Genomic DNA, 23761 nt, shown 5'->3' on the forward strand with positions numbered 1-23761 from the left:
TGATCACCACGGCTCAGGTACGGTGTTTCATGAAGGAGGATTGTGTGCCCTTGGCTTGACCCCGTTCCTGATCGACCTTCGGGGACATGTTGTTGACAAACGACCATCGCCAGCCTCAATCACTTTACCCGGGGTGCCCAAGGTGGTGGTGGCCCCTGAGAGTCGTGACCGTCTCAATGTTCTTGGCTAGACTTTCTCTGCCGGAAACACACCTTGCAATTTTTGGAAACTGAATCTTTCAAATCCATGCATGGATCCTTTGGCGCCATTGCGGAACACCAACACAGGATCGCCGCGTCGAGATGGGGGACCGGCAACGAGACCTCGCCGCGGGCAACCCTCCTGTGTGTTAGATAACCGCACACCGCACACCGACAAGTGGCACATCCCGCAGCCCGATAACGCGTCGACCAGCTCCTGCTGTGCGTTGTCAACGGCTCAGACACGATATAGGCCGCGCTTAGCAGTATTCTGCACCAGCACAAACACGTCGCTTGTGGCGTCAAACGCGGCAGCGGACTTTGCATGCGCGTGTTGGCAAGCCTCCATCGGAATATTCACAAAAGCCCCGGGATGGTGATCCCAGGCCCAACAGAACTTCATGTGCCCAGGTGACCATGCAGAGTCGAGCCAAAGTGAAATGGCGCGGGTTCCGGCCTGATCCTTCGCGCAAAGGTTTATGCACGTTGGCACTGGAGAACGCGCGGTCTGCTATATACCTAGGTAGCTCTATATAGGTAGTGCGATGCGACACCACGCCGCATCAAGCACCTGTTGGGCCGGTCTCATTACAATCCGAGCGAAGGAATCCCGTCTGAGATCCCGTGCTGAGAATATACTGGTCTAGAAGCAGGTGTTCGTGAGGATTTGGGGGTGAAGGATGGAAATGGCCGGTTGCTAGCCCGCATGGTAATTATTCGAGCTTCACCGCCAGGCTGCGTACTATTCATGGACGTCCAATCTGTTGCCAGTGCTGCTCTGCTAGTTCATGACACACAATATGACGAGCTATATTATACATGCTTCCATGTTCTATTTATACATCTTGACCATTCTGCACCAACATCACATTCGCCTGGTGTGCATCAGACCTTCTTGTCGCACGAGGTTCGACTGCCCTGAAGGGTGTTGGAGCCATCAGTATGCGTAGTAGTCGAGTCAACAGTATGGCTGGTGCTCGGCGCGTTCCTGCCAAAGAATGCTGGTCAGTTTCCGCTTGCACAGGTGTACCAAGTAACATTTGAAGTCTCCAGGGCTGGCAATCAGCTGTCATGGTTTCCTTACCTCCACTTCTCATCACCCCCACCAGTAGGATTGACAACCGTTGTCAGCGTGATAGGTCCCAGCGAGTCGAAGCTGGCCATGGTGTCGAGGCGATGCGGCAGTGTCTTGCCCCTGCCCTTGAGCCTGCGGGTCATGGGCCCGAAGATGCGTGTGCCAACCGCCGTCTTCTCCGTCTTCCTGACCCAGGACTGCACGCTGCTCGTGACCCTGCTGAGGCCTGCGTGCAGGAACTGGCTCACGGCTGGCAGCGTCACGACGACGTTGCTGGCCGTCAGCTCGGCGCACGACCAGACGAAGGTGGGCGCGAGGCTCCGGGTGATGTCGCGCTGGTCGCTGAGCGCGGTGAGCGTCGGGGCGCGGACGCAGGCAACGCCGATTGTGCTGGTAGAAGGGGGTCCTCCAGTCAGTTCTTTCTAAAGTCCCGGCAAAGGATGCTCCTGGGTCGATGAGGGATGACTTACACAAGTCCGACGCTGAACAAGAAGAGGATCCCGATCTTCTTGGCCTTGCTCATCTGTAGGGAGCTGACGACGGGGATCGGGATGAAGAAGATCACCAGCTCGGCCGCGATGTTGAAGGCCGTCCCCGAGGCAGCGATGTCGGTGATGCTAAGGCACTGCTTCTGCTTGATGTCGAAGTCGTAGACCGCTTGTATTGGTTTGCATTGGAAGATCGTGAAGAAGGTCACGATGACCTGTGACACCACCAGGAAAGAGATACCGCCATAGACCAGGCCTTTTGTGAGTCTATCAGGGAAAATGCGGAGGTAGAGGAACAGCATGCAAAGCTTGATGAGGGTGCTGTGGACGTGGTACATGACTTCCGTGAGATAATCTGTTCACGGCAGTGTGAGTCGGAAAGTTGGCATCTTATATTCTGTGGCTGACTCACAGTATTTGAAGACGTCTGTATATGAATTCTTGAATTCGATGTCGTAAACATGCTTCCCTAGCCCATGAATGCTGACTTGAGTAAATTTAGTACAACAGTCGTCGCGTACCTACATACGAAACATGGAGTGATTTTCTTACCCATGATGGCGAGCGCGAGAAGAGGTATCATCACAATCTATCGAGACGGAATGTTAATGTGAGGAGCCGAGGGATGGTGCTTGATCAGGGGTCAGCCTACGGCTCCCAGTATCTGGAACAGGTCGTCGAGCCACAGTTTGTTGCCAGAATAGCGGCGGGCGACGAGCCTCAGAGCCAGCATGGCAAAACAAACAGTCCCAGCCATAATTGAAACTCCCCAGATGGTAGGGTTGACGGAATCGTGAGGAAGTTCACATAGTTCCGCTTGGAGTTGAGCCAGAGCTATAGAATTGCTCAGGTATCAGCACTAACGGTTGACTCCTGGAGGAAGTGATTGCGCTTGGGAGCAGTGGCCACATACTAACGGAGTCCGCCATGGTACAGTTTGCTAAGACACAAACTGCCCCTGCTTTCGTGACAGCTTCACTTCGGCATTGGCAGTCGATATCTGTGAGTGGACATGGCCCAGCCGGAGCACTTTGTATCACACAGCCCAACTAGAAGTTGTCAATCACGTGCGGGTCTTTTCAAGGTGCAGCCTTGAGCTCAGAGAAACAAACTGACCGAGCATTCGGGTAGACCATAAACCAGCTTCAAAGCGTCGGGCAGGGGCCTATCCAGGGCTTGCGCAGCCTTGAAAGTAGCCAGCGCAGAGCCCAGTAAAATGAGAAGCCTCATTCTGTGGAACTTGAACACGGCTCTTGTCTTGATCCCTTGTTCGGGGTTTCAATAAACAAAGTGCGGGAACTTGTGTAAAGAAACTTTGGAAGGCGCGAGGGTGGGAACAGAAATGGCGTTTGATGAGTACTCATACTCGCCCGAAAGCCTCCGGAGTGGGCGACGGTCAGAGCCTCTCCCGGGAGAAGCGCGTGACGGTGTCTCGTCCGTGCAGATATCAGACATCAGGATCGTTCGCGAAGCCAACCGTGGCCGGGCGTTTCTAGCGTGGTGTCCAGACACTCGCAAACTTGGCGGCTGTTCCAATATACTTCCAGCAAAACTGGTTTTCGCCTGGGCAGTAGTGAAAAAGGATTGATGTACTTCTCCTCTACTCATGGTATCTCTTTATCTAGGTATCTACGTCGAAAACACTCGTTGGACACTTTACATGGCTATGGGCCCGGGGGAACTTGCACATACAAGTGGAACAGGATGTTCTCATTACCAGATGGTCTGATGTGTTTCCCCGGCAATTGAAGTCTTAGATCGCAGTCCTACAGGTTCTGGCGCACCTAGCTGCCGGCGGGCAAATCTTGGATCGAATGCCCGCATTGACCTGAGACTATCCCGCTCCAGAAGGGGTCATGAATCTAGCAAGCGCCAATTATCTTTACGGAACTTGGTAGCCTCGTGAAACCAGCGTGGCTCTAAAGACGGCTGAAGACAAACTCGGTAAAGGGCGTGGGTTAGTATGCCGCCTCTCACTCTACTACGTAAAGCTGAATCACGGGCGATCGACTGCGGCGCGAAAGATGCGTACGGTCCCAGAAGAAGAGCTCCATAAGCAATAATTGGCGACATCTAGACAGGAGAAACCCCGTCGGCAACGCAGGCAGGTCTTCTTGGTTTTTGGGTACCTGATGTGATTGTGAGAGTTGGAATACTAACGGGAAGACTGTAAATCATTGTGTGAAATGGTTATATACAGCACTTGAGTCTTATAATTCAGAATTCTTGGACCTCTGTTGAGACAATCTCATACAACTTAATGCTCAGGGGTTAGGTCTCGTGTGTTTTTGAGGCAAAGATCCAGGGACCTCGGAAGTTGATGCCTCGTAATTAGTGCATGTGACCAGCCTACCCTTCCATGTTCCTTTCTGTCAAGTTCCCATAGCTGCAACGGCAATCCGGCACTTAGTATAGAGGTTATCGGGGTGTACGAGCGCGTGCACTTAGAATTCCATTGTGAAAGTTGTCGTCCGTGTCGGGCCGGCTGACGTTAGTCCTCCTGGTCAAGCCAGTCGTCGTCGTCGTGCCGGCCGTAGCCCAGGAACGGCTCAAGCGCGCCGCTCCTCTTCCACCACCAGTCGCTGCCGCAGGACCGGCAGATCATGTGGGGGCAGCCGCCGTCCTTCTCGATCGCCTCGCTGCACTTTGGACACCGCCGGATATCAGCCGTCTCGAACAGCTTGGCCATGTCTGGGTCAGTCACACATTCGCCGGTGTGTTTCGGCGTCCGACACTTTGCACAGGTCCAGAGCCTGCATGACCGGCAGAGGATGCCGCCGCCGCCTCGCTTCGATGCTGCGAAGCGAAGGGCCTTCTCGTCGAAACCGCCTACCAGCTTGCCGCACTTCTTGAAGTAGGCGCAGAAGAATGGGTGGGCTGTGTCGCGCGCGAGGAGCATCTGGGTGTAGCGCTTTATGTCGTTTTGTCCGGGTTTGACGCGGGATTCGATCAGGCTCACGGGGACGCGTTGGAGGCAGCAGGTGTAGGGCTCCAGCGCGCCAAACGCAACACCCCAGCCGGCTGTGTTGCATGCATTCATCAGTCCTGAAAACGCTAAGAAGGGGGAGGGGGGGACTCTGCCAGCTGGTGCGAGCTTACCGGTGAAACAGGTCATGCAGTAATGACAACCGCAGGGCAGTGGGGCCATTTGAAAGGCGAGGCCCTCGTCCATGCAGACGGTGCAGGACGTCTCAGCAGAGATGTTGCTGATGTTCAAGTCATCCCAAAGAGTCCACTGGAGCTCGTCGACCAGACCAGGCTCAACGTCACCTGTCTTGTTTGCATCCAGCATGCCGCTCTCATTCAAAAGACTGCTCCGTTCTGCTACATATAACAGAGCATCGTGGATGCAGACATTCCCCGTACTAAAATTTTGGTGGATAGCCACAAAGACCAGAGTGCAAATGTTTCGGTTGCGTCGGGACAGTTTGGCCCACTTGTTGACTCCCTTGAACTCTGGCCTTTGGTGAGGATACGTTGAAGGCAATACGATGTTCAGAGAAACGCACTCCTCAACGCTCGAGAGGTCTTGCGACGGGACTTTCAGCCTTGTTCGGATCTTGGGGCTGCCGTTGTCGATATATGTCGTTTCAATCTCCCACGTTCCGTCACCGTAGATGGAGTTGATGGCAAGCATTTCTCCCTCTATCTCATCAGAAATGCCCACAACCTCGAAGTCTGTGGAGAACTTCGGCACACCAATGAGTTTCAATTGTCCTTGATCAGCCATGCTGCCTTTGATGTTGTCTTTGTGGGATGGGTCTGGCAGGTTCGGATCTGTGCAGGTTCGGATCTGTGTGTGTGTGTGTGTGTGTGTGTGTGTGTGTGTGTGGCCAAAAGACAACCTTGGTGCTGTTGTTGTGAATGGAATAGCCACAGGAATGGAGGTCAGAAAAGTTCAAGGCCAATGGTCTGCCTCAATTCGCCGGAGATAGACAATTGTGGGTGGATGCCTTGGCCAGTACCGGCGAGCTGCGAGCAAATTGGGATGTGACTCGGTGATTTGGTTGCCAGCAAAGAGGGATGAAACAAGCACAGGTGACTACACTTCAGCAAAAGGTTTTCACAAATGAGCAATAATTACTTTGAAAGCCATGCTTCAAATGATGCGGATCCAGCGCTGAAGTGAAGACAATCATGCATGGTCATGCTGATGCCTTCCAAGGTTGCCGGAACGCAGCCAGGAGTAGATGTCACGAACGGATGGCAATACAGTCTTGGCAGTGAGTATAGGTCTACATGTTTCTAGCTTCATTGATCCAATAAATATATTGAGTGTCTCCACAAAGAGGCTGTTGGTTTCTCAATGATGATTGTACGGAAGCCACCTGGCCATAGCATCCTACGATGGGTCACAAGGCATCTGTTCGTCTTAATACTAATTGACTACCATATACACTTGGCCTCAAATCATGGAATGGCTCACCTAGCCTGATAGTTGTTGACAGTCTAAGTGTGGAGACATAACTTTTTACACCATAACAGGAATTTAAAATGAAATATCTCACTAGTATTATTTCAATAGAACGGTTATAAGGAAAGGATTATATATATACACCTAGGACTATTATACTCTCTCTATACTTTTATTAGTATTATATTTTTAAATATTAAGTTTTAAATATTTATTATTATATAAAAGTATTATAAATATTTTATATATAGTTTTAATTATATTATATTTTTTATTTAATTCTTTTTTAAACTTTTATATTAATTATTAATTTATATTTTAAATACAATATTAATAGTTATTAAATATATATTTTTATTATAATTATATTAAGTTAAAAGTAAAATTATAATAATAAAATATAATTTTAAAATATATAAAATATTTTTAAATAAAATTATTATATTAAAATATTTATATAATTTATTAAAATAATACTATTAAATAAAACTTTTAAAGTTAAAATATTATATAATTTTATTTATAAAAGATTAAAAGTAAAGACTTTTTATGTTTTTAATTTTATAAAAGTTAAATTTTATACTTTTATATTTACTTTCTTACCTTACTTTTAATTTTAAAATAAAATATATTTAAATATTAAATTTAATTTTATTTAAAGCTTATATTATAATATTATTATTAATAATAATATATATAAAGTTATAAGTTATTAAAAGTTATATTTTAAATTATATTTTATTTATTATAACTTTAACTAAAAGTTAAAATAATTAATTAAATATATAAATTACTTATAACTTTTAAAGCTTTAAACTCTTTTAATATTAAAACTTTTAAAGGTTTCTCTCCTCTCTTTCTTTTTTATAAATAAATAAAATATTATTTAAAATTCTGTAATTTTTAAAAATTTTAAAACTTTATCTTTTTATATCTCTTTTATAATACTTTTAAATTTATTTATATAAAGTAAAGTTATTAACTTTCTTTATAAAACTCTTTTTATTATATATTTTATATATTATTTAAAAATAAATAAATTTTTAATAATATATTAATATTATTTTAAAATAAATTTAACTTTAAAACTTTTAAATTTTACTTTTCTTATAAAATAAAAATAAAATTATATTAATAAAGAAATTAATTTATTAAATTTTATATTATAAAATTCTTTTTTATAAATATTATTTTAAAATATTATTTTAATTTTATTTATATAATATAAAGTTTAATTATATATTTATAAATATATTATATTTTCTTTTTATTATTAATAATACTATATCTTTTAAATATTAAATTTTAAGTATTTATTATTATATAAAGGCGCTATATATATTTTATATATATAGGGATTAGAAATAAAACGGTGCCCTTAGCCTTATCTGTGCGTCGTAAGGCTAATAAGGCCACAAGCACCTATCATATCATAACTATTGTTATCGACATCGTGTCCTTTCAAGCGCTGGGTCTTGAGCGCTTACCACCGTATGAAGGCGACATGCATGTCCTCGGACGTATACGGAATAGAAGCGAAACCACATACAGTAGCAATAGCACGTCGCGTGTGACCAAATCGCTGTATTTGTTCCGGGCTGCGAACGAAGCCTCATGCTGATATATCTAATCTGAAGTGGCAAACCTGAAACCCACTCTGAAATAACCTGAACACTCACACCGGTGAGCGTGCTAGACGCATTGGTTCCCACACTCATTATCATACTTCATTCACCACATGCCTTCCATCATTCTATAGCTGATCCTTCTTACAGCATCAAGAGCCCGGCCACAGCCGCGACTACTCCAAAGCCGAAAGCACCAGCAGTATTGACGGAGGCGGCCGACTTGCCGATGGTGCTGCCGCTGGAGGAGCCCGAGTTGGTCGTCGACGTGCCGTTGCCCATGGTGATGCCAGCGTTGGCGGCCGAGCCGCCGGAGGCGTTTGTGCAGTTGCCCGTGGCGAAGTTGTTGGAGACGTCGTCCAGCTGCTGGGTAAACTGGGCGGTGAGCTGGCCGGCGATCTGCTGGATCTCTGGCGGGGTCTTCTGGACGGTGGCGTCGATGAGGCTCTTCGCCGCCGTGCCAATGTCCTTTGTCTGCGAGAAGACAACGTCACACAGGCTGGCCTGCTCGACCTGGGTCTTCTTGGCCGCAAGGTCGGTGCTCAGGGTCTGGGCGGCGGTCTGCACGGGGCCCAGCGAGCTCTGCAGGCTGACGGCATCGTTGGCCGAGATTGGCGTCGTCGCTGAGATTTGTTGTGAGCCTTGCGTCAGGACGTTCTTGAGGTTCGCGGCGTCTGTGGCAAGCTTCTGGAAGTCTTGTCCGTTGAAGGCCTTGACGGTGTCGTCGAGTTGTGTCAGGGCAGTTTGGGCGTTTGTGATGACGGTCTGGATGGTTGCGACGTCTCGCTTTGGCAGCGTCCAGTCGTCTGCGAGAACTGATGCCGCGAGGGCGAGGGTGGTGAATGTTCCGGTAGCCTTCATTGTTGCAGGTTGTCGTGAGGAATCAAGGGGTCGAAGTTGTAGAATATACCGGAAACGTGAGCGCAGCTCGACGGATTGAAGGAATGCAAGTGGGTGCGTATACTTGTGATGATGATCAACATGGGAAACAAGAAAAGATTATACCCGTGGAAGAAGGTTGGGCGTCGAGGCATATAAGTGCTATGGCCAAACATCCAGACAAACCGGCATGCATGCAGGGCGCGGGACGTCTGCTGGGATTTGCCCAAACAGGAAATCAGAGGAGAAATCGCTGCTACGGTTTGGATCTGACACAAGTTTCGGGGGGCCGTGGTCTTGGCGAGGAGCAAAAGGGTGCAATGTTTCCGTGCTCCCTGGTATGGCCTCAAGATCCCCAAACCCCGTCTGATCAAGCTCTCGCAGGCGCTTAATTCGCTAGGTGTTTCAACATGACCAGACTTCGGACGACTGCCACTCCACCACCAGAATTGGCCGGCACAGCCGTCGCCACAGCCGCTGGCGGATTCGACTGATGTTCTACAGACAGGGCCGATAAAACACAGTGGCTGTGTGAAGTAGCCAGATGACGGCCATGGAATGCCTGAATGGGCAGGCAGGTGAGATGGGAAAAGGGGCTCGACGAGCAGACTTCCAAGGTTCCAAGGTTCCAAGGTTCAGGCAGGCAGAGTTGACAGCTCAGCTCTTCGCACGTACGATCTCGTGGCCTGGCATGTAACGGGGGAGAAGAGAAAAGCGATGTTGGGGTGATGAGTGGTATGTCCAACATTGAAGGTTTACTTTTGATGGTCAGCCGCTTGAATACAACTTGAACTGTGACAATGGAACCAGTTTTTGCCTGCTACCTTGATTTCATGACTGAACTGTGACGGTACTCGAGCTCTTTCAGTTGAAAGAAGCGCTTATTGAGAAGCTTATGCCAGGATGGTCTGCCTCGCCCATCCGCGCATTCCGTGGCAGTGTTTGGGCGCACGACATGAGGTTGTCGACTCTATTGCGAGCCAGGCGAAGACCAAGCACTGGCCCCGACCGTTAACACGGTTCGGGAAGCACCACTCCCCGTACATGTCTGACCGCCAAGAAAGATCTTTGGCAGATCATGCATGGCCCGAGCCTGGTTCGTGTGCAGATCGATCCATGTAAAGCGGTGGTACATCCCGAGGCTCTCAAGTATACTAGTCCCGGGTCGATGACGTTGGCAACAGCCATCATCGCATCTCGCATCATGCCATGAACTGCCCAGCCGTCTGCAGACTTCTGTCCGCATTCTGAAATCCTGCCACTCATTGTGGATGGGGAATAGCTGCAATTAGTCACGTCTGTCTCAATTATTTACACTTGAGATTCGCTATGGCACCTTCAGGCCTGGCAATAATAATCGGCGCCGGTCCGACCTCAGGGGCCGGTATAGCCCGGGTGCTCGCCGACCCGGCCCAGGGAAATCTCGCCGTGGCCCTCCTGGCCCGGAACGCGGACAACCTCGCCAAGCTCCGCGACTCGGTGCGCAAGTCCTCCAACGGCGGCGTCCTGCAGTCGTTCCCTACAGACACCCAGCCGGACAACCTGCGCCAGGCCTTCAAGGACATAGCGTCGCATTCGGACTTCTCGGGCCTAAAACTCAAGCTGGCAATCTACCACGTCAAGCACAGCAGCAAAGGTCCTTTCCTCGAGGGCACGGCCGAGGACTTCGGCGCCAGCCTGCAGACCTACACCACGGGCGCCTTCGTGTTTGCACAGGAGGCCCTAAAGATGATATATGAGCAGCAGGGCGGGCAGACCCTCCTTGCCGACACGGGCGGTGCCAAGAAGGGCACCATCATCCTGACGGGGACTCTGGGGGCCATGAGGACCAACGAGGGCTACGCCGCCTACGGGGCCGGGCGCGCCGGCGCCAGGATGGTCGCGCAGGCCGTGGCGAAGGAGCACTCCAAGTTCGGCGTGCAGTGCGTGCACGCCATCGCGAATGGAGGGATCGTGGACGAGGACAACGACGACACCAGGACAGGCAAGAAGATGAGCGCCCAGGCCGTCGGCAGGACGTACCTGTGGCTGAGCGGCCAGGAGCCCGCGCTGTGGGTGCACGAGCTCGACCTCAGGCCGGCGCAGGAGAAGTTCTGAGGGTGCATGTGATTCTGCCTTGAGGGTGGCCTTGGGTCGCAAGAGGCGTTGCCGGGATGCTTGTCGCTTGGGGTTGAAACGCTCGACGAGTCGAGGCGTACAGCGAACGGTCGGTGTGCCTCGCGACCACACACCATCACTTGGCTTGCATCAATGTAAATACCAGGCGATAGTCTACTGTCAGCGACGGCATCATGTGCCAAATCCAGCATATATCGCAAGCTTCGGATCTCAGTCTTTTCTAAGGCTGTCAGGGGAAGCCGCCAAGGTAGTATAGATGAGACGGCATCTTACTCGCAGGAAGTTGGGTGACCAGACTCCCAATCATGGTATGATGCTAGCCCGGCTCGAAACTAGCTACCAGACGTGAGACGAGGAAGGCTCTAATGACCGGCCCATCGGCCGGATCGATTCACTTCGGTGGTGCCGCTGTGTCAACTTGGATTGGATGAACTCGGGACAGTCCGGGCTTTCAAATTCCAAAGACTTGCTCTTTTAGGGAGGCCGCACGACAATGGTCGCGTGCGCTGGAAATGCAAACTATTCCAGGAGAATAGGGGCATCTGCATGCTATTAGTATCACGGTTAGACTGTGAATAAACCCTAGGAGACGAGTTGGGCCACTGTTATGCAAAGTGATCGATTTCCTGAGCCAGGCGCTGATTACATATGAGCAACTATCATTTCATTCTGCTCGTTGTTCTCAGAATTGTCAATGCTCGTTTCCAATGCAAGTTTACTGCTCTATTGCATAGGCTCGATGGCCGCGTAGTGCAGGTAAGCGCCCAACAACTTGATGCCCTCCACATAGTTCCTCTTGTCCAACTTCTCGTTAATCGAGTGAGCGCCGTCGTTGGAGCTCCCCATGGGCAGAAGCAGGACGTTCTTCCCTGTGGCTTGCTCGAATGTCAAAGTGACCGGGATACTGCCACCCTCGCGGGTGTAGTCAGGCTCAACCCCCCACACCCTCTCGACGGCCTTTGCCGCGGCGCCAAAGTTCCAGTGCTTGGGGCTCGCAACCCACCACTTGCCGGTGTGCTGGGGGTAGACCTTCAGGGTGTTCTTGGACTTCAGCTTAGCGAACTGCTCCTGTACGTACTTCTCGACACACGCGTTGGTCCTGTCAACATCCATGTCCGGCACAGTGCGGATGCTGAACTTGCCGATGACCTTGGCAGGGATGACGGTCTTCGCGCCGGGCGAGAAGAAGGCGCCCTCGATACCGTGCAGAGACAGGGAGGGGTAGCGCCACCGCGCCATCAGAGTGCTCTTCTTGTCCTCGAAGATGGTGGTCTTGCTGCCCAGGGAGTCGTGCAACGTCTCCATGGTGAAGCTGATGTTGTCGTAGAGCGTCTCCTCCTCGGCCGTGACCGGGGCTACTTGCTCCATGATGCCGGGGATCTGGATCTTGCCGTCGGTGTCGACCAGGGATGCCATGATGCGTGTCAGGTCGGTCATTGGCTCCTGCGCTGTGCCGCCAAAGACGCCGGAGTGCAGGTCCGCGCCAGGCCCCGATACCTCGATGTTGTAGTAGTTGCAGCCACGGAGGCCGTAGGTCAGGCAGGGCTTCTCAGTGCCGAGCCAGTAGTTGTCGCTGATGCAGACAGCGTCGGCGTCCTTGAAGAACTTGTCCTTCTCGGCCATGATGAAGTCGTCCAGGCCGTCGGAGCCGTATTCCTCCATACCCTCGAAGCACATGAGCAGGTTGACGGGGAACTCGACGCCGGCTTTCTGGTGCGCCTCGATGGCGTTCAGCCAGCCCAACACAGGGCCCTTGTCATCCGTGGACCCACGCCCGAGCATCTTCCCGTCCTCAGCGACCTTCAGCTCGAAGGGCTCGGTGGCCCAGCCGTCAGACTTCTCGGCAGGCTGAACATCGTAGTGTCCGTACACGAGGATGGTACGCTTGTTCTTGTCGTTACCGTAGCGAGCGACGACCACCGGGGGCAGATCGAGGTTGTCCTTGCCGTGCTGCTTGCCGAGGGGACGCAGCTCGACCTCGGCGCCGAGATCCTTCAGCTCTTTCTCGAGGAAATGGGCCATGCGAATGACATCGGGCCGGCGAGCATCTTCGGCAGAGATGGAAGGGATGGCAACGGCAGCGGCGAGACGGTCGATGAACTTGGGGGTCAGGGCGTCGACCTGGCTGAAAAAGCCGTCGAGTTGAGGAGCGCCAGCCATCTTGCGAGCTTGGTGTGCGCGGATAGCTTCGGTCAGGTAGCTTCGGGACTGCTGCTGGGGGAGGAGGCGGGGTCGTGGAGGACGAGAGCAAGCTTCAAAGGTTGGGCCAGGGGTTGGTGTTCGTCTTGTCAAGGCAGACGACAGCTGAGGGAGTACTCGTGGTGAGCAACACGGGCGAGGGAGGAGAGATGTGCGGGGCATTGGAAATAAGAAGCTCACAAAAGGAGGATACAAGCGGCGTAACTGCTTGCTGCTTGCTGATGAGGGGTGACCTTGGTGCCGGCTAAGTGGCATGACAGGGGTGGGGGTAGAGCGGTTCCTGGCACCTGCCTGATACGAAAGAACGAACGGCCAAGGCCCGTCAACTTCAACGCCCAACGTAATCTACCGTTTTCATGGCCATTATGGCTATCCACATACGGATATGCACTCGCTGACGGCACTTGTAGCACTGCTGCCTGGAGATGGTAAAGATCCTGTTTTCTTTTTCTTGTTTTTTTTAACACAATTCCTGCAACATGTACATACAAGTGTATATATAACAGCACCGAGGGAGAGCAGTGGACATTCACGCCCAGGTTGATGTGCTCTCTCTCGTACTGCCCCATCCTCTTCTTGGCTCTCATACGCACTCGTCATGGCCCCCAGAAAGAAGTGTCCCCATAGCGACCTCACGTTCCAAGTGTCCTCACATGCCGACGAGGCTGGTTTCCAGCGAGAGGACTGGAGGCGGCGACACGCTGCAACAGTTCCTTCTGGCCGCGCTCCGCCCAAGAACAGAGGAACTTCTGAGCCAAGTGACAGTAGCCCTCCCCAGGGCCAGGATGACAGCAGCCTTGATTCGTTGTTCCCTGCGCCGCTCGTCCTCCCTGGTGATGATCTGGCTCTAGACCCGACTTGCCCGCCCCAGAGTCTGGCATCTTGGCTGAGGGGCAAGCATCGCAACAAGTTCACACCTGCTCGGAAGACGCTGTACGTAGCCAGCGTACCGACCTTTTCTCAAGATGCTGCCATGATGGAGGATTGGACGAGACCTAAATTGGAAGGCGTAAAAGGGGCGAACAAGGCGAGGGCGAGCGCTCCGGACCACCTGGCGCCACCCAACCCGGATGATATAAGGGAGTACCTGGAGGCGTTTTACCATGGGATACCTGTGAAGATGTTCAACGAGACACTCGAGTTCACGACATGGGAGTCAGGGCAAAAGAACCGAGCCAAAAAGGACACCGCGTCGTCCTTTATCGGCCTCCGCTGTGGTTCTTCCTGCACACGCATCAGGGCACGGCCTTGTCCGGACGGCACATACGCGAAGCAGCTCAACCTGGATGACATTCTAGACGCCGCCATCACAGCCCTGCCTGAAGATGCCTACGCCATACTCTTCCTTGTAGGCCACGACCTCTACGAGGATGACGACGACGACTTCGGCTGCGGCCGCGCGTACGGTGGCAGTCGTGTCGCGGTTGTTTCATCGGCACGATACAACCCGGCACTGCTACTTTCCAGTGGTGCCGACGGCATCGATCTGGACCATACATGGCCAGCATCACACTGCATGTCCTACGTCGCACGGCTTTGCGGCTCGGCCACTGCCCCGCGAGGCAAGAAGCGCCGCCGGGACGAGCAGGAAGCCAAGCCCGCAGCCTCACCACTCCACTACGCCCTCCACGCGAGCAGATGCAGCAGTGGCGACGCCGCCGCGGAAGGCCTCAACACCAGCTCCTCGCTCGGCGGTCTGTGGCTCTGCCTTCTCGCACGCACGGCCTCCCACGAGCTAGGACACTGCCTGGGCATTGGCCACTGCGTCTACTACGCATGCGTGATGCAGGGCACCGCAGGGATGGCCGAGGACTGCCGCCAGCCGCCCTACCTATGCCCGGTGTGCCTCAAGAAGCTCACGAACGCCGCGAGGGAGGCGACCACGTCGTCGTCGTCGTCGTCGTCGTCTGATAGCTTCGAAGAAATAGGGTACGTGATCGGAAACTACCAAGCCCTGGCTCGATTCTGCGACAAGTGGAGGCAGGTCGGCATGTTCGCAGGCTACAAGGCCTGGCTTGATAACATGGCTGGCCAACTACGCGGTGGCTCGTTCACATTGTAAGCGGTCGCAAGCACTCTCGCGGTACTTTCCGTTTCGAGGTTTGAGGGCAAAACAGCGGCTACTAGCGGCTCAGCACTCACGCAAGGGTAGGAACAGGAGAGTGCGACTTGAACGGCCATGAAATCTATTCAAGAAAATCTGTTTACTGCTAGTACGGGTATCACGACGCGCCTGCCGGCGCCAGGATCTGTCTGTCTATCGTTTCTGTATAGCGTCTCTAATCATGCCAGCTGCTCTTCCGGCCCTCTTCTATGCTGTAGAGAATACGGCATTTGTACTTCTGGCATACCTTCTCGCGCCCCAAGTTCTTGAACTTGGGGCCCATGGGCCCTGTCACGTAGTGATACTGCCCGAACAGCCGCCACTGCCTGTCATCGCCCAGACTGTACAGCTCGTCACCCCAGGGCCCGTTGAAGTGGAACCACGAGGTCGGCGCGTCGGGATTTGATGCCGCTGGGGTCAGCGATGCGGGTGCGACGGCGGCTTCGCCATCGCGTCTCCGAAGGGTTGTGTTGGCGTGGGCTTTCATGACGGCTGGGTCGATAGGATATGGGGTCCACTCGTCAAAGCCAATCTCTCTCGCCTCTGCGCCCTCGTCCTCCTCTGGAGGCGGTGGATCCACAGTGTGGTTGTAGAAGTAGGCATAGTTGTTTAGCGACGGATCCCAGAGCGGTCCGCGGTCCGTCTGGTCCTTGAGCATATTGAAGGGCAGAACGTAGGCGTGGTCTCCGGGGAACGCATACATGGCGTGGCTGCCCACAGCTGAGTAGATCACTGGCCTCTCCGTGATCTCGCTGATCCCGTTTGTAGTAGTATTTAATCTCTTCTTCTCCAGCGCAGACCAGGCGTACGCCTGGCCGCCTGCGTGCTCGCTCAGGAACATGGCGCGGGGCACGCCATTCTCAAAGCGCACCATGCAGTGCTCCCAATCGCCAACATGGTTGCCAAAGCGCATGTCCAGGACGGTCTGGCCCAAATTATAGCTGTAGAAGAAGAACCAGAATGCATCGGTGATACCCGAGCCCTTATCCACTACGACCAACACAGCCGGGGCTGCCGAGTACCCACTGGCATCGGGCTTATGACCGGGCGTGTCCGGAGGCGGAGGAAATGGCTTTTGCGGGCTGCCGCCAGAAAGGGAAAAGCGACGGCGGAGTTTGGAGAGCATATCTCTCCTCTCGTGGTCTTGAGGAGCAGATATGCGGCGCAGGGGGTAGTGCTGGCTGACATCCCACCAGGTTGTATCCTCGTACCTGGAGGACTCGCTTTCCTCATCGCTGATGCGGCCATCTGCAGGGCCGACCTTGACTCCGCGGTCGTCGTCTTCCGGGTATGGTGTCGGCTGACCCACGTCGTTGGACAGCCATTCTGGTCGCCGTTCGACGTCATCTATGCTTGTGAGGAACACAAATCCTGGGACATCGTTTAAGTCGTACATGTTTGCCAATGAGACAGGCTCCGTCATATTGACAGGATCGTCTCCGACAAAAGGTGCCATGTGACGGACATGCTCAGCAATATCCGACGGCCAAAAATGTTCCTTGGAGTACAGGTGGACCAGCGGGGCATGCTTGAGGACGAACTCGGGCACATCTTCCAGAGTCTTGGCCGTTGTGCGCGACCCATGCTTTTCGCTCTCTGTCTTGGCCATGTCTTCCCATGAAGTAGGCGGCGCACCTTCATGTAGGGCCCTCCTTTTCAACTCTAGCTCGGTCTGGTAGTCGATCCGCGGATCCCGTGGTCTGACGGGGTCGTCCCAGCGCAGGTGGTGCAGACCACAGATGCTGAACCACCTGCAAGCCTGGCGGTCTATCCAGTACGGGGAGGAAGACACCCATGCTTTGTCTCGCTTCTGGTCCTCGGGGCTGGGCGGGGTCGGGTTAAGGGCCCTGGGTAGGAACCAGGTGAGGAATGCGAGAGAAGCGAGGAAGACGACCACGATGACGGCGCGGCGGAGGTGATACATCGCAGTGGTCCAGGTCCAGGAGCGATGCCTGGACAGGAGGAGTGGAAGTTTGAGTACACCACCGTATGGTGCCAAGGGAGTCGGTCCCTTTTGAGGGCTGTGTCGTTCTAGCAGTGATTCGAGGGGCGGTCGGTGTGGAGGAGTACCATGGCACAGTCTGGGACGCGCGCCTGGAGTAGAGAATAGAGGAACCTGTCTGATGAAGAATAAAATGGGGTAAAAGATAGTGGAAGGGAAGCTAGCACATTGTGCCCATCACGAGCGAAACGTGTTAAGATGTGACTGTGAGGGGGCAGAGAGTGCGCGGGTTGGTGTTCTCTGTTCTCGAATCAAGTTGGCACGAGTGCAAGTGCAAGTGGGCATTGGACCCTGACGCTTGATCGCTCGGCTTCCAAGGTTGGAGGGAGGGGCGGGTGGGCTGTCTGGGCACCACCAGCACGGGCTCTGGATCGGAACGGGGCGTGCGCATTGCTGCATGATCACTCAGCCTGTCAGCATGGGAAAGTACGGGTTACTGACTCTCCCATGTGGCGGGTGCGGGGCGGGCGGGTACAAGAGACATCATAGCCGTGGAAACCGACGGGGCGGGCGGCGGGGCTCCCCTGACCAAAGCCGTCAGCAGACTTGCACGGTACCCGCACATATCTAGGCCCCTACGTACCTAGGTAGCTACTGCGTACTCGTACTAAAGTAGCTGCCGGCACAGCAGTGCCACCACCAAGAGTCGCCGGCTTTTTTCACCACCAAGAGTCGCCGGCTTTTTTCATCACGTTCGAGACAATAAATATTGAGCATGTGGTGACATCTATTGTGCGCTCACTGGCCTTCGAATGCCAGCTCAGCCCTCTTCCATCTTCTCGGGCTATGTTGTCAGAGGTCCACAGGTGCTTAGGTGGTCTCGATCACCCCCTTTCCCATCGCGGCAACCGTGCCGTGTTTCTCTGACTTGCCAAAAGACCAAATCACCCTCCTGGTAGCGAGTTTGAGTTGACCATCTTTATTGACCAAGCTGCAGCTACACTCAAAACAATACAGCGACTGAATAGAGCTGGATCGGAACAGTGGGCTTTTTAGGTCCATCCTCACATTGCTAAATGCTTGGCAGTGCATACTCAGATACCTAGTTGATTACCAAGATCGCAGACTAGAATCAGTGTGGTCACCATCCAGGCATCGAAGCCACTTAAGAGAATTATTCGACACCACTCCATGATCAGTTGCTCCGTCAATCATTAGAAATTTGACAATTCGTCCTGAAAAGGACGGTTAAGAATCTTGGCAAAAAAAACAAAAGACAAAAAACGCATACACTCTCAACTCTCAACAGCTTCTCAGATTTGAAACGATACATTTTAAGACTCATAGTTCCGTATCAATTTGAAAAGAAAAAAAAAGGATATAAATAACAGAGTGGCGAACCAAACACCGTTCCACCAATACCGGGGACTGTCTTGGTCTAATGGATTTTGGGCTTGCTACTCTCAGTCCCACCCACAGTCAGCACCTTGGATGAGATAGGAAGGTCAGAGATCATTTATATGCTTGCATATGCTCGGGTTTCTTTGCCCTCCGCAGAAGCTGGTGCAGTCTATGGCCAAGAGCACGCGTTTGTGACGTTACTAGTATGGCGCTTACATACCTCTACTCGCAACCAATCCGGCTGGGTTAGATATTTTGGTCTTTTGGTCGCCACGCTCGAGCTACAGCAGTAGCTAGGCACTCAAGTTTGTGCCGTGCTGGCACATCCCATTCTCTACGGAAGAGGCCAAGAGCTGAAGCTATTCGCACCAATGCTGTTGTCTCCTTCACCCGGGCCAGCGGCCAAGACGAGCTGAGGTCGTCGATGTCGGCATTCAACCAGATGGCGGTATCTTGCGGGCATCTGTAGGTCCATACACCGTCATGGATGGATGAATATGTGGATCGAAGCATAAAAGGAGCCTGCTAAGGTGCTGACCGCATACCTAGCGAGCGTGTTTGGGGCCAATCGACACCTTAGCGTGTAACTTATGCAGGCACACATAAGCATATCCTTCCTCTGTGATCTGCGGAGGAGCGCAGGAGCTGAACTCGAGCTGGACTTGGAGCTTCTGTGGGTAGCCTCGAAAAGATTGGGGGTGGTACCTTTGTATGAGTATGGTGTCGATTGTGTCTATTGCAGTATAATTATCTAAGTATGCTTAAGACGGCCTTATATATTAGATGCGATGCCTGACATGCCTGCTGGCCGGTCTATCTAGAGCCGTAGCAGACAGGTGGGCCTATTCTATCGTCCCAAAGCCAATCTTGTTCAAACCACAAACTTTCACCAAGGATATGGACCATCCACCAGCGCTGGCTTGGGCAGACGGGAGTCATGACCTCACTTTGCAATTCAAGGTTCACCTGGGTGTCTGGACCGATTGGTCTCGAGGCCGCGTCCTTGGTTCAACCTTGACTCTCACCCGCACGCAGGCAAATTTGTTGATCGCCTTTACTGCTTCTTTTGTGGTCTTCGTTGGCTCCCGGTTCTGGCGTATCGCTTGTCTCGTCCTTCACCAGTTATACTCCTCCGCACAACCGCGTGATGCATTGCACCACCAACGCCAAGCTGTGCTGCGGAATTCTGGGTCGTCCGATTCTGGGATCGTGAGCCAAAACTTCCTTATTTGTATGTCACTGAAATGTGGTGCTGACCTCTGATTCACAGCTGGCGTTCCTCGCACTGCTGAGTGCGTGGCGTACCTCGAGTGTAAAGGCGATGAGGCGAACAGCTCTGGGGTTGTTGCTGGCTATCTTCTGCACAGTTGCATTCACACTAGCCGGAGGTTTTTCGTCTCAGATCCAGCTCGGCAGTGATAGTCACGGTGGTTCTGTGCTCCTCAAAGGTGACAAATGCGCCGTGCTGCCTGATGTCACGAGTCTGCAGGAACAAGTCGCATGGCAAAAGACAGTGGCCAAGTTCTTCTATACTGCGAGCAACTATGTTCAACAATGCTATTCTCAGAATAGCACGGGGCTTACAGATTGCAACTATTTCGTCACACAGAGACTTCCGGGCTATATCAACACAGCAGCACCGTGTCCATTCAACAACACGATATGCCGTAAAGATTCATCCAATATCGAATTAGACACTGGTTTCATTGACAGTCACACTCACCTCGGAATCAATGCACCACCCGACGAGAGGATATTCTTCAGGAGAAAGTTACAATGCGCGCCGCTTGTGACGGAGGGCTACAATTCCCCGAATGGAAACTTTACTCGGTATAACTATGGCTATCAATTGGTTGGCAGCGGCCAGTCTGGGATGGTTAAACCGGATTGGAACTACACATACGAGGTCGAGAATATCGAAAAGCAGTATGAAAGGTCCAGTGACAGGCAAATGCTCGAACAACAATACAACATACGGTGAGCTTCCTCTCTTCTATTTTCGTTCTTGACCCTGAACGCATCCGCGAATCAACCCAGCGTGCGTTCATCCATGCTCAGTCGCCAAGCGTTGGTAACATTTTGACACAGCCAATTGTCTCTGTAGTTATAGAGCATCTACTTGTCCTCGAATGTCTAATACTGATTGATGCAGATCATTCTTTGCTGGAACTCAAAATGCCACCCTCAGCACCGACCCGGCCAGTAGCTTCCTGCCCAACAATGAGCTCGCCCGCACAGATGCCGACATTTTCGTGGTGTTCCTGTCCGGGCACGGCGTCTTCTTTACGGAACCTTTCTATGATGAATGGTACAGGGCCACAGAGCCTTTTGGCACACTCGGCTTTGGTGCGCAAAATTCTTCTATGTATCGCCCAGCTGAGTCTGCTTCTCCCCTCGGTTGTGCTACTCAATGGCAGTTCTGTCATGGCAACACATCAAACTGTGGCCCGCTGGCAAGCTATTACGATGCCAAATATGGGGCTCTACAGGCTATCGCGTCGGATACCGAGGCGGCGGATCGCCTACAGTGGCTCACCTGGTCTTTGTACATTGACGGCGCCGGAGAAGCTGCTCTGCTGCAACAATTGCAAGGCAATGCGTTGCTGTCCAAGTTGAGTCTGATCGTTGGATACCAGGGTCGACTCCCTGACAATGAGTGGCAACTTGATGTCGGCAACTGGTTCGCCGTATATCTCAACATGATGCAGTCGAATATTCTGGAGACCGTGTCCGGGTTGATGGTTGCAGATACAGGAATCGGTAGTGACGAGCCCGACACGGATGCTGCTCGGAGAATGTGTGTGAATCAGGCACGTACTCCACCCCTTTACCATAAGTATTCTATACCTAGGTAGGAAACCGCTGACTTTCACTCATCAGAAAATACGCACGACGCGTTATTCCTCTTTCAGCTTCTTTGGCATCATGTTCACATACATACTCGGGGTTCTCGTGCTTGCTGCCTCTTATTCACTTGAGCCGATTCTGGCTTGTCTACACCGTCACCGGAAGTACAAGCAATATGCCTATCTGGAATGGACCACGAATGACACCCTTCAACTGCAACGACTTGCCCATGAACAGGCGAACGGAACAAGCGGAGAATGGTCGCGCTGTACGAACTGGGTCCCCACCACCAAGCCCGGCATTTCTCTGTCGAGCCTGGATATTAGTGACTTGGATCACCCCAGACTTGAGCAGAGCACAGAAGACAAGGATTCCTTAGGCTTGAGCGCCCTGCATCACTTTGTGTCTCCTAATGGGACGCTGGTTCCTAAGGACTCCGACCTGACGCTCAGTACCTACAGCCGCCAAAAGACCCTGACTTTCAACACTGTCACGGGTCTAGATGTTGATAGCTCTCCAGTGCGTCCCACTCAGCCACCAGCAGTGGACGGCCATACAGGCAGTACAGGCCAGGATACACAATCTTGGCTGCCATCCCCGCTGACTGAGCCCTCGTCACCCCACGACCAGAGCCACCCCCAGCGTACACACCAGCACGGTCTCGATACAGTCCCTGGGGGACATCCCGAAAGTCAAATTAGTTCGAGCGTTGTCGGCAATGGCGTGGCGGGCTCCACGCGCTGATGATCAGACCCGAACGGCATGGTTGGGCCCGAATGCTTATTAGAGACAGCCAAATTATGGGTTGTATGAATTTAGTCCTCGCAAAAACAGGCTTGGCAAATGGCAACATATAGTTGAACAAGAAAAATGGGTATCATTTGGTAACTATTGGTTAATTGTGTGGCCGCCCGAGACTGTTTCAGCCTCGGTCTTCTTCCATGGCCGAGTCCTCAGGCTCATCTCCATCATCTCCGCCGTCGCCCTCCAAATCGTCCCAAACACCTGGCGTTTTGGTGGAAAGCTCTCTGAAATCGTCGTCGTCCTGAATCACATCCTTCTCCCCAAACCTGACCGTCGGCTGGTCCCTATTTGTCCAACGGTTCCCACGCGGCTTCCTCTTCTCCTTTGGCACGGCGGCTCTCTCCTCCATCAGCCTCAGCTGTCTCCTCCTGTCCCTCAGTCTCTTCTTTTGCAGCGAGGCCTCCTCCGGGTCGTCCTCCGCATCCACAAAGTACCTCGTAGTATCCCTCGTCATAGTCGTCACCTCGTCCTTCTCGCCCCTCTTCCGCTTGATGGCCATTATGTTCTCCAGGAACCTGGCCTGTGGCTTTCTGAACCCGTGCTTGTCGAAAGCGACCGGAATTATGACGCCTGACTCCTTGCGCAGCTTTCTGTACCGGTCGGGGACCTGCCGGCGCGTTGGCTGCGCCACGGCAGTGGGATTCTTGGGTTTGAGGTCCGCAGGTGTGGTGAGAATGCGAGCCGAGGAGGCGGCCATGAGGTCGACATCGCCGGGGAGGCTGCGCAGGTACGGCAAGCCACGATCCGCGACCTCTTCGTGCGCGCCGAAGATGAGCTCGGTACCAATGTTGCTGGCCCAGCTGCCCGAGAAGATCCTTCCCTTGTAGGATATGATCGGGCTGTCAGAGTGCAGATCAAGCACTTGGATCTCCCCGACACTCTTCAGCTTCTTGCTTGGCAGGGCCTGTGTGATCTCGTCAGGCATTTCTACTGGTTTTGGAGATACCCGCGCAGGGGGTTGCATCGCCCCTCTTAGTCGAGGATCGATCATGTCTCCGGCATTTTCGTCGACCGTTTCGTTCCCGTTCGCTTCCATGATATCGTTTTCTTGTCGATTCCCTTTATCGTCGTGGGTCTCGATCTCTGCGTCCTCGTCTTCTCTTGGCACGAGATCCTCGTCATCCTTGTCCTCCTCGTCCGCAAGCAAGATTGCGTTGGTCTTAGTAGGACGAAGTCGTGTATTCTTGTTGGGGTCTGCGTAGACAGGGTTGAACCATTGCCTGTAGCCGCCTCGGTTCTGCGAATGAAATGTGTCCTTGACCTTCTCGAACATGCCCGGATGCGACAGGTCCATGGTTACATAGTATGTCTGTCCTGGGCGTCAGCTATTGGGTGTTGTGCTCAGAGATAAAAGACAATATCTACCTCTACCTCGGTGGTGGAGTACTCGAATTCCCACTCGTCCTCATCGTCCACTGGCCTGGACGACTTGGCCAGAGGAAAAGAGGCAGAGCTCTCGGGGTATGTGCCCGGCCAGTCGACCGGCTGCTTAGCAGCCGGCTCATTGACTACCCGAACCATTCTTTATCGTGAGACTCATTCAAAAGTCAAGCAATGTGTTGCGACGCCGGTGGGCGCATTGGGGTCGTGGAGCGTGTTCGTGGTGGAAGCGTTTTGACCCAGCCTCGGCGTGCTTGCGCAGTTGCGGAGTTGTCACGGAGCTTG

General features: G+C 52.5%; 9 protein-coding genes across 9 annotated transcripts; 3 read left to right on the plus strand and 6 right to left on the minus strand.

Annotated features, from left to right (window-relative positions):
• Positions 1-1280: 1280 nt before the first annotated feature.
• KVR01_001382 (uncharacterized protein) lies at positions 1281-2496 on the minus strand (the record flags this gene model as incomplete). The annotated part of the gene is made up of 5 exons (XM_044792225.1): positions 1281-1665; positions 1746-2118; positions 2176-2250; positions 2316-2352; positions 2416-2496. The coding sequence occupies 5 exons, from the start codon at positions 2494-2496 to the stop codon at positions 1281-1283; spliced, it is 951 nt and encodes a 316-aa protein (XP_044649337.1).
• Positions 2497-4254: 1758 nt separating this feature from the next.
• Positions 4255-5493, minus strand: KVR01_001081 (uncharacterized protein; the record flags this gene model as incomplete). The annotated part of the gene is made up of 2 exons (XM_044782535.1): positions 4255-4784; positions 4863-5493. 2 exons carry the CDS (start codon positions 5491-5493, stop codon positions 4255-4257), a joined length of 1161 nt encoding a protein of 386 aa, XP_044649036.1.
• Positions 5494-7746: 2253 nt separating this feature from the next.
• KVR01_001211 (uncharacterized protein) lies at positions 7747-9806 on the minus strand. Its single transcript, XM_044787567.1, has 2 exons — positions 9506-9806; positions 7747-9439 (listed from the first exon to the last, which is right to left on the minus strand). The coding sequence occupies exon 2, from the start codon at positions 8661-8663 to the stop codon at positions 7947-7949; it is 717 nt and encodes a 238-aa protein (XP_044649166.1). The 5' UTR covers positions 8664-9439; positions 9506-9806; the 3' UTR covers positions 7747-7946.
• Positions 9807-10010: 204 nt separating this feature from the next.
• KVR01_001190 (uncharacterized protein) lies at positions 10011-10778 on the plus strand (the record flags this gene model as incomplete). The annotated part of the gene is made up of 1 exon (XM_044781772.1): positions 10011-10778. One exon carries the CDS (start codon positions 10011-10013, stop codon positions 10776-10778), a length of 768 nt encoding a protein of 255 aa, XP_044649145.1.
• Positions 10779-11522: 744 nt separating this feature from the next.
• KVR01_001510 (metallodipeptidase) lies at positions 11523-12959 on the minus strand (the record flags this gene model as incomplete). Its single annotated transcript, XM_044784700.1, has 1 exon — positions 11523-12959. One exon carries the CDS (start codon positions 12957-12959, stop codon positions 11523-11525), a length of 1437 nt encoding a protein of 478 aa, XP_044649465.1.
• Positions 12960-13596: 637 nt separating this feature from the next.
• Positions 13597-15060, plus strand: KVR01_001262 (uncharacterized protein; the record flags this gene model as incomplete). The annotated part of the gene is made up of 1 exon (XM_044791027.1): positions 13597-15060. The coding sequence occupies one exon, from the start codon at positions 13597-13599 to the stop codon at positions 15058-15060; it is 1464 nt and encodes a 487-aa protein (XP_044649217.1).
• A 217-nt stretch (positions 15061-15277) lies between these two features.
• On the minus strand, positions 15278-17026 carry KVR01_001418 (uncharacterized protein; the record flags this gene model as incomplete). Its single annotated transcript, XM_044786221.1, has 1 exon — positions 15278-17026. One exon carries the CDS (start codon positions 17024-17026, stop codon positions 15278-15280), a length of 1749 nt encoding a protein of 582 aa, XP_044649373.1.
• A 2202-nt stretch (positions 17027-19228) lies between these two features.
• KVR01_001691 (uncharacterized protein) lies at positions 19229-22061 on the plus strand (the record flags this gene model as incomplete). Its single annotated transcript, XM_044787317.1, has 4 exons — positions 19229-19654; positions 19716-20422; positions 20598-21255; positions 21326-22061. 4 exons carry the CDS (start codon positions 19229-19231, stop codon positions 22034-22036), a joined length of 2502 nt encoding a protein of 833 aa, XP_044649646.1. The 3' UTR covers positions 22037-22061.
• An 88-nt stretch (positions 22062-22149) lies between these two features.
• Positions 22150-23730, minus strand: KVR01_001285 (uncharacterized protein). The gene is made up of 2 exons (XM_044781781.1): positions 23462-23730; positions 22150-23405 (listed from the first exon to the last, which is right to left on the minus strand). Exons 1-2 carry the CDS (start codon positions 23615-23617, stop codon positions 22215-22217), a joined length of 1347 nt encoding a protein of 448 aa, XP_044649240.1. The 5' UTR covers positions 23618-23730; the 3' UTR covers positions 22150-22214.
• Between the last annotated feature and the right edge of the window lie 31 nt (positions 23731-23761).

The sequence above is a fragment of the Diaporthe batatas genome, assembly GCF_019321695.1.
Source record: "Diaporthe batatas strain CRI 302-4 chromosome Unknown Contig00002, whole genome shotgun sequence".
NCBI lineage: Eukaryota > Fungi > Ascomycota > Sordariomycetes > Diaporthales > Diaporthaceae > Diaporthe > Diaporthe batatas.